Raw genomic sequence first — 14,395 nt, forward strand, 5'->3', positions numbered from 1 at the left:
TGGTGGTGGGCGCCTGTAATCCCAGCTACTCCAGAGGCTGAGGGAGGAGAATGGCTTGAACCAGGGAGGCGGAGGTTGCGGTGAGCCGAGATCGTGCCATTGCACTCCAGCCTAGGCAACAAGAGCGAAACTCCGTCTCAAAAAAAAAAAAAAAAATCCTGTAGTTAATATATACAATTAAAACTACTAGATATAAGAGGAAACAAGTCTGTATACAGAGTGTTTAAAAAAAGCAAGATTTTGGGCCAGGTACGGTGGCTCACACCTGTGATCCCAGCACTTTGGGAGGCAGAGGCAGGCGAATCACTTGAGGTCAGGAGTTCGAGACCAGTCTGGCCAACAAGGTGAAACCCCGTCTCTATTAAAAAAAATACAAAAATTAGCCAGGCATGGTGGCATGCACCTGTAATCCCAGCTACTCAGGAGGCTGAGGCAGGAGAATTGCTTGAACCCGGGAGGCAGAGGTTGCAGTGAGCGGAGATCACGCCACTGCACTGCAGCCTGGGCAACAGAGCAAGACTCCGTCTCAAAAAAATAAAAAATAAATAAAAAATTTTTAAAAAGCAAGATTTTTTTGGTCGGTTTTTTGGGGGGCTTTTTGAGATGCAGTTTCGCTCTTATAGCCCAGGCTGGAGTGCAACGGCAGGATGTCGGCTCACTGCAACCTCTGCCTCCTGGGTTCAAGCAACTCTCCTGCGTCAGCTTCCCAAGCAGCTAGGATTACAGGCACCTGATACCACGCTCAGCTAATTTTTTGTACTTTTAGTAGATTCAGGGTTTCACCATGTTGGCCAGGCTGGTCTCAAACTCCTGACCTCAGGTGATCCACCCGCCTCGGCCTCCCAGAGTGCTGGGATTACAGGCGTGAGCCACCGTGCCAGGCCAAGATATGTTTTTGATAAGGAAAGTTGTAAAAAGCATGAAAATGTGTATTTGCTGAGAAAAAATAATTTCATCTATCTAGTTTAGAAGATATTTAAAGTTTGTTTCAAAACGAAGGAATTTTTTTAAAGATATAGATAAAACTAAATTAATATAGCAAGTTGGAAAAAGAAAGAGAATAGAAAAAATTGGCTGGGCGCAGTGGCTCATGCCTGTAATCCCAGCACTTTGGGAGGCAGAGAGGGGTGGTTAACTTGAGGTCAGGAGTTCAAGACAAGCCTGGACAACATAGCAAAACTCCGTCTCTACTAAAAATACAAAAATCAGCCAGGCATGGTGGTGTAGGCCTGTTGTACCAGCTACTCAGGAGGCTTAGTCATGAGAATCGCTTGAGCCCAGGAGGCGGAGGTTGCAGTGAGCCAAGATCATGCTATTGCACTCCTGCCTTGGTGATAGAGCAAGACTCTTGTCTCAAAAAAAAAAAAAATAGAAAAAATGCTAAGAGATTATAAAAGGTTTATGAAAATCCAATTTGTTTATAAGCTTTTATTAAAATTAGCTACAGGTTTAGTATTGGTAATATACTAATACAAAAGTAAAATTTGGTTTTCTCTTTTGAACAAGAATTTTGTGTACTATTAAGAAGAGAGAGTAAATATGTTTGTTTACCTTTTAAGTCAACTGCAAAAAAAGAAAGAAGGGAAAGAAGAGACAGATTCCATCTCATGCTATCTTTATTAGGATTTCTGATTGTGTGGAAAACAGAGTCACTCCTCTATCGAAGAATAAATGGTTTTGCTTTTAAAAACCTTTTAATTACCACTTTGGCTAAAGGTATGACAATTATTTCACAGTGATCTTTGATCCTATTTTGATTAAGTTCGAATTCAAAGTTAAGTCTTTTGACCTCAAACTAACTTTGGGACATTACACACAGGGTCCTTGCAGCATCCAAAAGAGAACTAATAAACAAGCTTATCTGGTAAGTTAAATTACATGGGAAGCATTGTCAAATAAGAAATGATGTTTAACCTTCTTTGAGTTATAGTTTATGGATATGTTACTAATATATAGTCCAAAATTGTATGAGCCTCCTAAAATTCTGGTGTGTCTTGGTATGTTATCAGTCCTGATTATGGTGATTATTTTAAATTAATTATTGTAAGCCACAGAAATAACCAAATTTTCTTGTCAATTGTGTCAATGACCATTTTAAGTCATTTCCACAGTTAACTGCTTAATTCTGATGCATTTTCAACCAAGCAGCCTGTTCATTAATCCCCTACAACTGAATCTCCATAATACCTGATGTATTCATCCATGTAAAACAAGTATCAACAACTGCACAGATTCTTCCCCATTTAGCCAGTAGGTAATCTAGAGCAATTCTATTATCTAGTACAACTTTAGTAAGAGAATGTAAAGGATTTTGTTGTGCAACCATAGCCCTTGCAGTAGAATCTACTATAAAACCTATTATGAGGGATATTATCAAAAGAAAGATCTTTAGTACAAGAGCTAGAGTCAAAAATCAATAATAATGTGATAGGTACAACTAGTTAGCTGAAAACACAAATGAGAACAGTGATCCTTGAAATGTCTATCAAGATTAAACCCTGCTGAAAAGCAAATGGAGGAAGTAAAAAGATAGGAAAAACATAGGAAAAAGAAAAAAATTAAACACAATGGAAGAGTGACAATTGGCAGAAAAGCAGTCTTTAGAAACAATAACAGGATGCCACGACGCAGACCTCCTTACACAGCAGAAAAGAGTTTACCATAACTACAAGGAATGAATGAGAATAGAGTAGAAAAGTCTGAGAGCACTGAGGAGTAGGGAGGGGCAGACTAAGCCCAACACATTTCACTACCACTGTGACAGAGTCCAAAAAGCATGCCAACTGAAACAGCAGTGTTTTGGAGGCATTTGGTGTAATGACTAGCATGTCTACAAATAGAAGTAACCTCAAAGCAACTTATTGTATTAAAATATAGTATATAAGGACTCTGACATCTGGTAGAAGCTAATTATGCTCATTATATTTTTACTAAGGCAGATAAAAAATGCAATATGTTCAAATAGTTTATCATCAAAAGCAATCAAAGTAAATGTCTCAGTGCTTAGGAGAAATGATTTTGTTACCTACAGTCTTTTATCTACAAGAACCTCTTATTTACTCTTACCTCTATTGTCTGTCTGAGGTAATTTTGATATATAACTACTTGTTTTTATGTGTTTTCCTTTACTTAAAGCAGACATAAACCTGTGAGTCAAAGACAAGGCTAGAGTCCTGTAAAGCTACATACTAACTAATTCAGATCACTTAGGCAAGATGCTAATAAAATCTACACTCAAGGATTTAGTCCCTATTTGTTCAAGTTATTTTATAACCAAACACACCAAAGGAAACCAGACAAGAGTGTGGTTATGCAAACTCATCACTATTTTTAGAAAAATGAAAACAATCTCCACTAATAATGGCAAAATATCACATCATCCCAAACTTTCAAGATCGTGATCTGTAGTTCCACCTGACCCTCTGGATGACCCTATAAATTGCTGACTTTATATTACTTTAATTTTCCTATCCACAAATTTGTTCATAAAAATTTGCCACAAATAAAAAATAGGCAATAAATGACTATTAAGGTGAAAAACAGCAAATTAATTACTGATAAATTAAACTATAGATATAAGTGTTTGACTTACCTGGAAGCCATATTTCCCAAATTTCTAATATTTAGAATTTAGTCAATAATTTAGAAGTGAAGAGACAACACAATCAAGGAAAACAATTACCCAAAAGTTTATTTAATAGAGAGGTTAAGAGTCTGATAGATACGGAATCACCTTTCTGTCCTCCTTTTAATTTCCCTTCCCTTGAATCTGAACTGGTTTTAGTGACTTGCTAGACCAATTACCTGCAGCAGAAATAATGTTCTGGAACTTCAAAAGCTAGGTCATAACAAGTCTGTGGTAGGATGAATAATGGCCCCCAAAGATATCCCACATTCTACTTTCCTAACCTGTATATATGTTACATTATATGGCAAAAAGAATTTTGCAAATGTAATTAAGGATTTTGAGAGAGTGAGATTATCCTGGATTATCCAGATAAAACCTAAATATAATCATGAGGGTTCTTATAATAGGGAGGCAAAAAGATCAATGAGGGAGCAGAGATTTTAGTGATGTGTCCAGGAACCAAGGAATCCCAAAAGATGAAAGAAGCAAAGAACATATTCTGCCCTGGACTCTCTAGAAGGACAGAGCCTTGCTGACACTTTGATTTTAGTCCTTTAAGACTTATTTTGGACTTTGAACTCTGAGAACTCTAAGAGAATATGTTGTTTTATGCTACTGTATTTGTGGTGTTACAGCAGCAATAAAAAACTAATACAGGCTGGGCGTGGTGGTTCACGCCTGTAATCTCAGCACTTTGGGAGGCCGAGGCAGGAGGATCACCTGAGGTCAGGAGTTCAAGACCAGCCTGGCCAACCTGGCGAAACCCCATCTCTACTAAAAATACAAAAATTAGCCAAGCATGGTGGTGTGCACCTGTAGTCCCAGCTACTCAGGGAGGCTGAAGCAGGAGAATCGCTTAAACACGGGGGGCAGAGGTTGCAGTGAGCCAAGATCACACCACTGCACTCCAGACTGAGTGACAGCACGAGACTCCATCTCAAAAAAGAGAAAGAAAACTAATACAAAGTCTTACAGCTTCTACCCAGCCCCCTTGGAACATTTTCTCTGGGAGCCCTGACCTAAGTATTACAACCATGCTAACATTGTCTTGCTGGTGAGGCTACATCCATCTCCTTGGGTCAACAGTTCCAGTTAAGGCCAGCCCTCCAGCCATCTCTACCAAAGTGCCAGACATGTAAATAAACCGATGTTGGACCTTCTGACCAGACCATCAGCCAGCCAGAGTTTATGTAATGACCTCCATAGATACCATAACAGCATCCAGCTGAGCCCTGCCTATATCCTTTTTTTTAATTTTATTTTTTTATTTCCTATGAACTCTCTACCTGCAACTGCCTATATTCTTGATCCACAAAATCATGAACTATAATAGAAGGGTTGTTATTTGAAGTCACACGTAACTCTGGACATGTTCTATGTAAGTGATGATTAAACACTGTTAAATAGCATATATGCCTTTCATAATGGAAAAAAAAAAACTTTACTTGATTACTTGATTATCTGTCTTCTACTGGCAGTAATCCCTAGTAATAAGACCATTCCAACATACCCCATAACTCTAAAGAACTCAGAATTAAGCTTGCTGAAATATACTACTGTAATTAGGTCCTTTCAATATTGGTAAAATAACTGATTGTAGCAAAGCTTCATTTAACTGAGCCTAACTCAACTTATAGAGAAGCCCATGGCTCATCAGAGATCTCTCACTCCTCTTGCCTCAATTCATACTTCTTATCCACGTCCTTGTTCTTCCCCTCTTGCCGGGCCTAGGTGGGGCTATACTTCCCTTATTCCTTTTTTACTATCTCAACAAAGGCACTGAAATATCTTTATTCACGTATCTTAATTTGGAGCATAAAATGTTTTTCTTGCCCTTTTTCTTATTGGACAAAAGCAAACTATTCCCAAACCATTCCAGAGGCTCATAGCTTAAAATAATTTATATTTAGGCTAAGCACGGTGCTCACAACTATAATCCCTGCACTTTGGAAGGCTAAGCTGGGTGGATCACCTGAGGTCAGGAGTTCGAGACGAACCTGGCCAACATGGTGAAACCCCACCTCTACTAAAAATACAAAACTTAGCCAGGCACAGTGGTGCATGTCTGTAATCCCAGCTTCTCGGGAGGCTGAGGCAGGAGAATCGCTTGAACCCGGGAGACAGAGTTGCACTGAGCTGAGACTGCACCACTGCACTCCACCCTGGGCAACAGAGTGAGACTCTGTCTCAAAAAATAAAAAAAATTTTAAAAAAGAATTTCTATTTTCTCACATAATCCAGAGCAATGGGCTGAAAAAAAAATAAGGATAATCTTGTTAAAGGTCCAAGATCTCTACTGAACAGGGATTCCATAAGAAAGCCTAATTTATTTTTAAGTGTTCTAGATACTCAATTTAGTCTAAGCTCTTTATCTTCCAGTCTTTCATTTTGTCAAAGTCCTCTTATGCTATATGGCAAGTTCTCAAAACAAAGCTCTTCACCCTACCTTAAACAATCACAAAAAATGGGGGACTACAAGATTAAAGTTTAGAATTATTTGGTTAATATATACAGATGTAGATAAATGGTAAAAAATGTCAAAAGCACACAATTACCACTCATATAGAGGAACCAAAAAAATGCAAGCTAATTAAGATCTAACACTGATAGAAAGACTGCTCTGTTCACCTCAATACATCTTTTATTTGCTATACGTAAAAAGAATCTCATTTTTTAAATATCTTAAGTATACATATTATAACAAAAATATTCCCTAAGAGGCTCCTTTTTTCAAAACATATCTCTCATTGTACCTCTCTGATAGCCAGTTCTTGTCTCTCTGTGTAACTCTCTGATAAGCATTAATTACACCACCTTAAATAAGTGTGGAAGCCAGCCTCAAAGATGTACCCCTGATGATTCCTACTCCCTTGCATTCACACCTTGTGTAGTACTCTCCCACAATGTGTCAGGACAAAAGAGATGGACTGTCACTTCTAAGACTGCATTATAAAAGTCTGTGGCTTATAGTATACATATCATAACAAAAATATTCTCTAAGAGACTCCTTTTTTCAAAACATCTCTCTCATTGTACCTCTCTAATAGCCAGTTCTTGTCTCTCTGTGTAACTCTCTGATGAGCATTAATTACACCACCTTAAATAAGTGTAGAAGCCAGCCTCAAAGATGTACCCCCGATGATTCCTACTCCCTTGTATTCACACCTTCTATAGTACTCTCCCACAATGTGTCAGGACAAAAGAGATGGACTGTCACTACTAAGACTGCGTTATAAAAGTCTGTGGCTTCCAGCTTAGGTGCCCACAGGTGCTGTCTTGCAAAAACACTCGCTCTCTCTTGCTCTCTCGCTCTCTCATCACTTGCTCTAGAGGAAACCCACTGCCATGTCATGAGAATACTCAGGCAGCCCTGTGGAGGACCACATGGGAGGGAATTAAGACATCCAGCCAACAGCCATGTGAGTGAGACTTCTTGGAAATGGATCCTCCAGCCCCAGTTAAGACTTCAGATGATGCCACCCCAGCTGAGAGCTTGATTTCAACTTTATAAGATGCTGGGTCAGAAATACTCAACTAAGATGCTATAGCATTCCTGGGCCTCAGAAATTATGAGTTAATACATGCTTGTTTTAAGCCACTGTGTTTTAGGATAATTTGTTATACCGCAATGGATAACTAATACAACGAGCACTGTCTATCTTTCAATACCAAATTGCTATATTTTAAAAGCTTTTAAAAATAATTATAAATGGAAATACTAATTACAAAAATTGGGAAGAAAATTTGTTTTAAAAATTTTGGCTAACATTGAAAGGCCACTGTAATAATGTCAGCTTGCCAGTACTACTTGTAAAAAAATGAATAATGCTCTATCAGCAGAATATGGTCTGTTTCCGGAAGAAGAGAGATCAGGCTGAGCAGGTAAATTGAAGGCGCAACCTCAACTTTTTTTTTAAATTGGGAAAGAAATTGGTTTGTAATTTTAAAAATCACAATATTCTATTTAACTATGATGAGATATCCCACAAGGTCTGCCTTATCTATTACGAACTGATTCCAAAGCTTTATCTCATCACAGATTATATCACATGCCTACTGATAAACATATAAGAAAGATAAGGGCAAATGTGCCAAATCTCAACAGCAGATTCCACTGCCATATCAAAGCATGGATATTTTTTCAGTAATGTTTCCATACCAAATCCAAAACACTTCATTAGTTTATACAAGCACCCTTTCCAAAGACACAAAAGATTGCCTATGGTAAGAAATAGCCCTTTTAATCGAATTAATTTTGTTAGAAAGTGCACTTGGTACACACACACTTAATACATTGGTTGAGTACTTGAAAACATTATTCAAAAAGCAACAATAAAAGAAAACATGGGAGTTTTTCATCTATCTGGCTGGAAAAAAAATGTTTATGAGCTGTATGCATTCCCAACGTAATAAAATCCCTTTTACCTTAATGATTAATGAATAAGGTAATTTCCTAAGTGATGATTCTAGTTATCTTCATAACTATATGTGTTGATACCGAAAACAATAAGTGAACACCAAGACTATACTAACAAAGCAGCAGCATCTGTGTCATTTGATTCACAGGACAATCATTTTGTCATCAACATCAGCAAAAATAGCTGATTTAAACTTTGATGTTCTTTAGCATATAAACAGGAGAGATAAGCATCTGACTAACCATTGTTTCAAATATCCTTGACTGTTTCTCCTGAGCAAAGAAGACAATTTAAATTACTAATTTCTCTCTCATATTAGTAACATAACTACGTTTAATTGATGCTAATGACCTCCATTGACTAAAGTGCTTAGGTCCTTTTCAGAATATTTAAAACCACGTTAAATTAAAAAATATTATCTTTATTAGGAAATGTAGCATTGCTACCGCAATACTGCTGGCATGTAAAAAATAATAATACATGAGAAAAAAATTATTCAGTCACCTTGCAGGACATGCTTTTCAAGAACTGCCATAAAACTATATTCATAGGGCCCTTCAATCTTATAACTTGTTGACAATGCAGAATTTCCAAGAAATTACTTGGAAAAGGTAAAATGTGTGTTGAAATAGTCTTGTCAGTGCAGAAAGATTCAAAAGTTAATGTTCTAGTACATGACTGACTATATTATTTTTCCAAGGAGCATATTTTCAGAATTGATTGACTATTTTTAAACTGCATACTGAGTGCACACATAGATTACAAATGTGCTAGTGTTTCATTATGATTTCACATAACATCATGATTACATATTGAATAATGGAATTGATCGGATGTTACATTTTCCTGTAAAAGCACTGTGGGTAAACAATGTCTGGAATCAATCATCCACTATAAATTGGTCCACAATTTCCTGAACTGAGGGGGAAAAAATCTGATTAAAAGCCACAACTAAAACAAGTTTCTTAAGTAGTACAGATAATGCCCTGCTTACATGAGGCAGATAATTCTTTCCTCCATTCCTGCACATCAGCCAAAGATATACTTTCAAGTCTGGCAAATCAAATGGCATGATCCGAATCAATGTGCTCTACACTTTGGAATCTATGAGATGTTTATGTATCTACCAAGTTTAGAGGGCAGAGTAAACTTTTTTAAAACTTTCAAACACATCAGAATGTAATACAAACTGAAGCAATGTGTTTTGTTTACATAACTGTATGTAAGTGGCAGAAATATTTTAAGACATCCATTTTAGTCGTTTGCTCCTTTCATCCTTTTTATTTTCTGAACTTTTAGCTTTTTCACCTAGACTCAAATTCTGACCTACCCCATTCTGGACTTCTTTTAGAAAGATCCTATTTTAACAGACTAGTTTAAAAATCGTTTTGCTTTCATCGTTACCAAATTACTTTTGAGCATCAGTCTGACTTTTAACCAGAGCCACAGATTTCCAAAAAATATACCTCCTTATTTATTTCATTCTTTCAACCTCTGGGAAAAACCAAAACTAGAGTGTAACTTGAATCTGTCTTTCCATTTCTGGGGAAAATGTTTCCTTTGGCTGCTTAAATTAACGCAACCAGACGTGTGTGGAAACAAGCAGCTATGAGCATCCCTGACTTTTGAAGCTACACCCCTTCTTTTGGCTACCCACCCATACGTCTTCATTTGATAACCGTTCAAAAAGTTTCTTCCTGCCAGGCGGGTTTGTAGCACTTTCTCGGAGCAGGCACAGCATGCCACCTGCACGGGTGCACGCTCGCAAGAAAACAGCAAGAGCTAAGGGACAGGAGGGCTGGGGAGGGGAGGCACGGGGCAAATCAAACCACAATCCCAACAGTGTTAACTGGCATTTTAGAACGAAGCTCCGGATTCTGAGGCTGGGGAGGAAGTAGCCAGGCGCTGGCCTCGGCTGCCTGACACGACCCGCGCCCGTCCTACCTGCCTGGGGGAAACTCGGGCGGCGGAGAGTCTCCCCGCCCCCAGCCGTCCCAGGCGTGGGGCCAGACAGGCGAGGGGGGCGGAAGGGGGGCGGCGGCGGGGGTCCAAGATCCAGGGCCGCAGAGGGCTCCCGGTGGGCTGGCGGGAAGAGGAGGGCGTCAGGGCCCCCAGGCTCGCCCCCCACCTGCCCCCCTTACCTTGGGCAATGGCAATGGACTCGAAGCGGTGCAGCTCTTTGAGCAGGCAGCTCCTCTCCGTGGAGTGCAGGCTGTAGATGAAGTCGCGCGCGCCCTGTGCCGTGTTCAGCGCCTCCATGGGCTCCTTCTTGGGGTGCGTGCCCAGCCGCCTGGGGCCGCCCGGCAAGCCGCCGGAGGGCGCGAGCGCCAGCAGCCCCCGCCCGCAGCAGCACCAGGACGGCGGGCGGGGCGCGGCGGCCGGGCCCGGCCTCAGGCTGCGCGCGGTCCGGCTCCTCAGCAGCGGCAGCAGCCGGGACATGGCGAGCTGAAGAGCGGGGACGCCCGCGGCCGTCCGGGAGGGCGGTTTCTTGCGCGGCTGAGGGGAGAAGGAGCTGGGATCAGCTCGACCCCGCCCCGAGGTCCTCCTGCCAGGCAGCCGAGGCGCCGGGCACCATGCACTCCGCGGGCCCGCGCGGCTCTCCCCTCCTGTTCCGTCCCCTTTCCCTTCCAAAAGGCCCGCGGCGGCTCCGGCCCCTCCGATGGGAAAAACTTTCTCTGAGACGGCCGGCCCCGGACAGCGCCCGGAGAGGGCGGGCGGGCGGTGCGGGCGGGCGCCTCCCGGCTGAGGTGGAGCGGCGCGGGCGGGCGGGCGGGGCGGGCGGGTGTGTGTCTCTCTGTCAGTCCGATCTTCCAGAGGATGAGTCAGCCACACACTGCCCTCCTCCAGCGCCGCCCTCCTCTCCAGCTGGCTTTCTCACCCTCTAGCCTCCCCACGTCCCCACTCTGTAGGGCTCCCGAGCCCTCAAAGCAGCCGCGCTCCCGGGCCGCAGCCGCCGCCGCTACCCCTAGCGGCAGCAGAAGGGGGAACGGGGCGGGGCGAAAGGGGAAGGAGGTCGGGGGTGGGCGGGGGGGGGGGGTGGTGTGTGAGCGGGGCTGCGCAGGCGCAGTCTGCAGGCTCTCAGGCCGCTCTCCCGCCTAGGGGAGGAGCGCGCACACGCTTCCCCTCCCCGCTGGTGCGTGAAGGTGGAAGGAGGTACGGTGCGCCACCCTGTGCTGGCGTTAAATCTACAGGTCGGAGTAGGGAAGAAGAGCTCTGGACCCCTCGCCCGCCAGGGTAGTACAGCTGCTGCCCGGCCCCCAACCTGGGGCCAAGCCCATATCCGGAGCTCGTTCTGAAAGGTGCCCCGGGGTGCGGCCCCGCTCTGGACAGGCGGAGAGCTGCGCTGCCACCCCAGCCCCGACAGGATCGCGGCGCTCTGCTCCGGAACGAAGCGCCCCAGCTGCGCCCTTCGCCAAGTCAGCGCCCACTGCCGCTTCGGCTGAGCAGGCCGGCTCTAATGCACCCGCTCTGTGCGCCCCAAAGAGAAAGCGAAGCCAGTTCCACCCTTGCCCAAGGAGGGTCTGAGACTGAGCCCTTGACACGGGAACAGTCCTCCCCGTTCAGATTCCAGCAGCTGGCATGCAAATTGTTAATGCTAGAGGCAGAGGCAAGAATGTCATAGACCTTTCCTAGGGGTTGCTTGTGATTTTTTTGTCTCCGTGTTAAAGCGGGAAGAATTATTTGATTGTCCACGATTTTCCTTGGTCCAGGTCCTAGGCATCTTTCAAGGCCCAGGTGAAAGGTCTCCTACTTCATTAAGCTGTCCCTAATCTCTTCCTAAGGGAGGAGATCTCTGCTTTATCTGAACCTATCTAATGACGCTTAGGCACCCTTAGAGAATAAATCCACTTAATAAATCTGCTCAAGCGTAATCAAGATCTAAATCCCATCCTTATCATAAACAGTGCTGCACTCAGCCCGGGAACTTGTCTGTAGTAAATATGCTACGTGTAAGTAGAATATTAAACTGAATAATGGAGGATTGTTACCACTAAAGCCTCCTACTTCTCTAACTCTGGTTCTCAAAGTGTGTCCCTGAGTTTCTTAGACATGAGAAATAGTGGAACCCACTTCACACCTCCTGAATCAGAACGTAGGCATTGGACCCAGTCATGTGGGTTTTAACAAGCACTCCAGTAATAACACACACGAAAGCTTGAGAAACACTGATGTCTCTTAAACATGGAAAGCAATCGCTTCTTTTTTAAATTCCAAGGTGATGCCTCTGTGATGTAATAACAACAAGTAAGAATGCTGTCTGTGGAAATGAAAGCTTTTTGAGTGCAGAAAGTATATCTTCCTTGTTTTTGAACCCCCCTTCATTCCCTAGTGTGCACTGGAATCCTCTGCAGAGTTATTTCAGTCTCAGGCCCATGGGAGTACCCCCCCATCCCCCCACAATTTCCCTACCCCCAAGATATTCTGAATCACTGGGGTGGGGCCCGGGAAGTGAGGTTTGAAAAAAGTTCTTCGGTAAGAACCCATTCCCAACCACCTCCAGAATAGTAGTTTAGTGTGTAGACTCCAGAGACACACTGCGGAAAGTTTGATCCCTGGATCAACTCTCTCCTAACTGTGTGTTAGTATTAGATTGTTACAGTAGTGACTCCCAATGAACTACACCTTCTATTATCCGCTCCGTTGTGTAGTCCGCCTCTACATTGACTGTGGGCTTGGCTATTTGACTTGTTTTGGTCAATAAATAGGAGGACATCATAAACGTGATATGACACATGTTTGCTCCTTGGGGGTATGCTTTTGCTATATTACTATAGAATATTTAATTCTATTATAAAACAAGAGAAACTAAAATGTAGAAGCAAGTCACTTATGAGAAAGGTTACACATAGAATGAATGGATATGGGTTGAACATAGATAAAAAGGATGGAACAAATGAAAATGCTGCTTTAGATAGAGGCAGAAAGACAAAGTGGACTTTTAAGTATTAATAAGGTACAGATCATACTATCTTCAGATTGACAGCCATGGCATCCCTAAATTGCACACCTACTGGTAACACCCATTGTAACGCTATTATGGCCTCATGTAATCTCTTCCCAGGAAAAGCAGATAAACCCCTAGCTACAAAGCCAACTAATGCCAGCTACGTTATAACCAGACACACTTGCCCCTCAGCTCTGTAACAGAACAGACATATGTTGAGCCCAGGCCCCTTCAGTCTGTTGAGTCGCCTTACTTACTCTCCAGTCTGGTCCTTGTAACCACACTATGTGCTGAGAAGACTGGATGGTGGAGAGGGATAAGACATGAGAACATTGCATAAAACAGAATTTGGGTGCTATGGTCCTTCAGCCTATCCTAAGCTTATTAATCTACCCTGTCTCTTTCCGCTTGCTTCTCACTCTGTTTTATGTTGGTTGGTAAACTCTTCTGGTTATTGCTACTCTTTGCGTAGACACATTATGCCAAAACTTAGTAGTTTAAATAGCCAAATTATTCTGCTCTTAATTTTGAGGCTCAGAAATTTGGGAAGGACTTACTTGGACGGTTATTTTATTGGAGTCGTTTATGTAGTATCAATCAGATTTCAACACAACTGCTGTCATTTGAAAGTTCAGCTGGGCTGAATAGCTAAGATGGCTCACTCACATGGCTGGCTGATAGCTCAAATGGGGCTGAGAACCAGAGCACCTTCACACAGCCACTCCAGCATGGTGAACTTCTCACCAGGCAGCTGGCTTTCCCCAGAGTGAATGTCTGAAAAGAACCAGGCTTGTGGCCTTTTCTGACCTATCCTTGGAAGTCACACAGTATCACTTCCACTGTATTCTACTGGCTACAAGCCAACCCCTAGGGCCAGCCCATATTCAAGGGAAAGGGATATAGACCCCACATCTTAATAGGAGTAATGCCAAAACATTTGAGGATACGTTTTAGAACTACCAGATAATGTGATTTAAGCTTCTTAATTTGGCCTATAAGCCTATCTGTTTCGTGACCTGTAGGTGTATACATGGAGGCTGCCATTGCATCAAGGTAATTTTCCACATGGAAAAATTGCCTCAAAGACGTTTACCTTTTGGAATCCAGCTGCTGCATAAAGATGTCTGATGTATCCTGCTGGAAAGACCAAATGGAGGAGGAGGCTGTAGCCAACAGCCCCAGCTAACTGCCAAACATGCATGACAGCATCTTGGACCATCCAGGCTCAATTGAGTCCCAGATGACAGCATTGGGGTTGAAAGCACTAGCTCTAGACCCAGATTGCCTGGATTTGAGTCCTTATACTGTCATTTATTAGCTGTGTAACCTTGAGCTGATCAACCTTTCCATGACTGCCCATCTGTTTAATGGGAATAAAAATATGTTCAGTTTTCTCACCTGTTA

General features: G+C 42.6%; 1 protein-coding gene across 1 annotated transcript in view; it reads right to left on the minus strand.

The window, feature by feature from the left end:
* Positions 1 to 11,026, minus strand: part of TMEM65 (transmembrane protein 65) — a 66,988-nt gene extending 55,962 nt beyond the window's left edge. The window contains exon 1 of the mRNA XM_055287219.2: positions 10,188 to 11,026. Coding sequence (XP_055143194.1) covers positions 10,188 to 10,485 — 298 coding nt within the window. The 5' untranslated portion in view covers positions 10,486 to 11,026. The remainder of the gene's footprint in view (positions 1 to 10,187) is intronic.
* Positions 11,027 to 14,395: the final 3,369 nt, after the last annotated feature.

Source organism: Symphalangus syndactylus, chromosome 7 (genome assembly GCF_028878055.3).
Source record: "Symphalangus syndactylus isolate Jambi chromosome 7, NHGRI_mSymSyn1-v2.1_pri, whole genome shotgun sequence".
NCBI lineage: Eukaryota > Metazoa > Chordata > Mammalia > Primates > Hylobatidae > Symphalangus > Symphalangus syndactylus.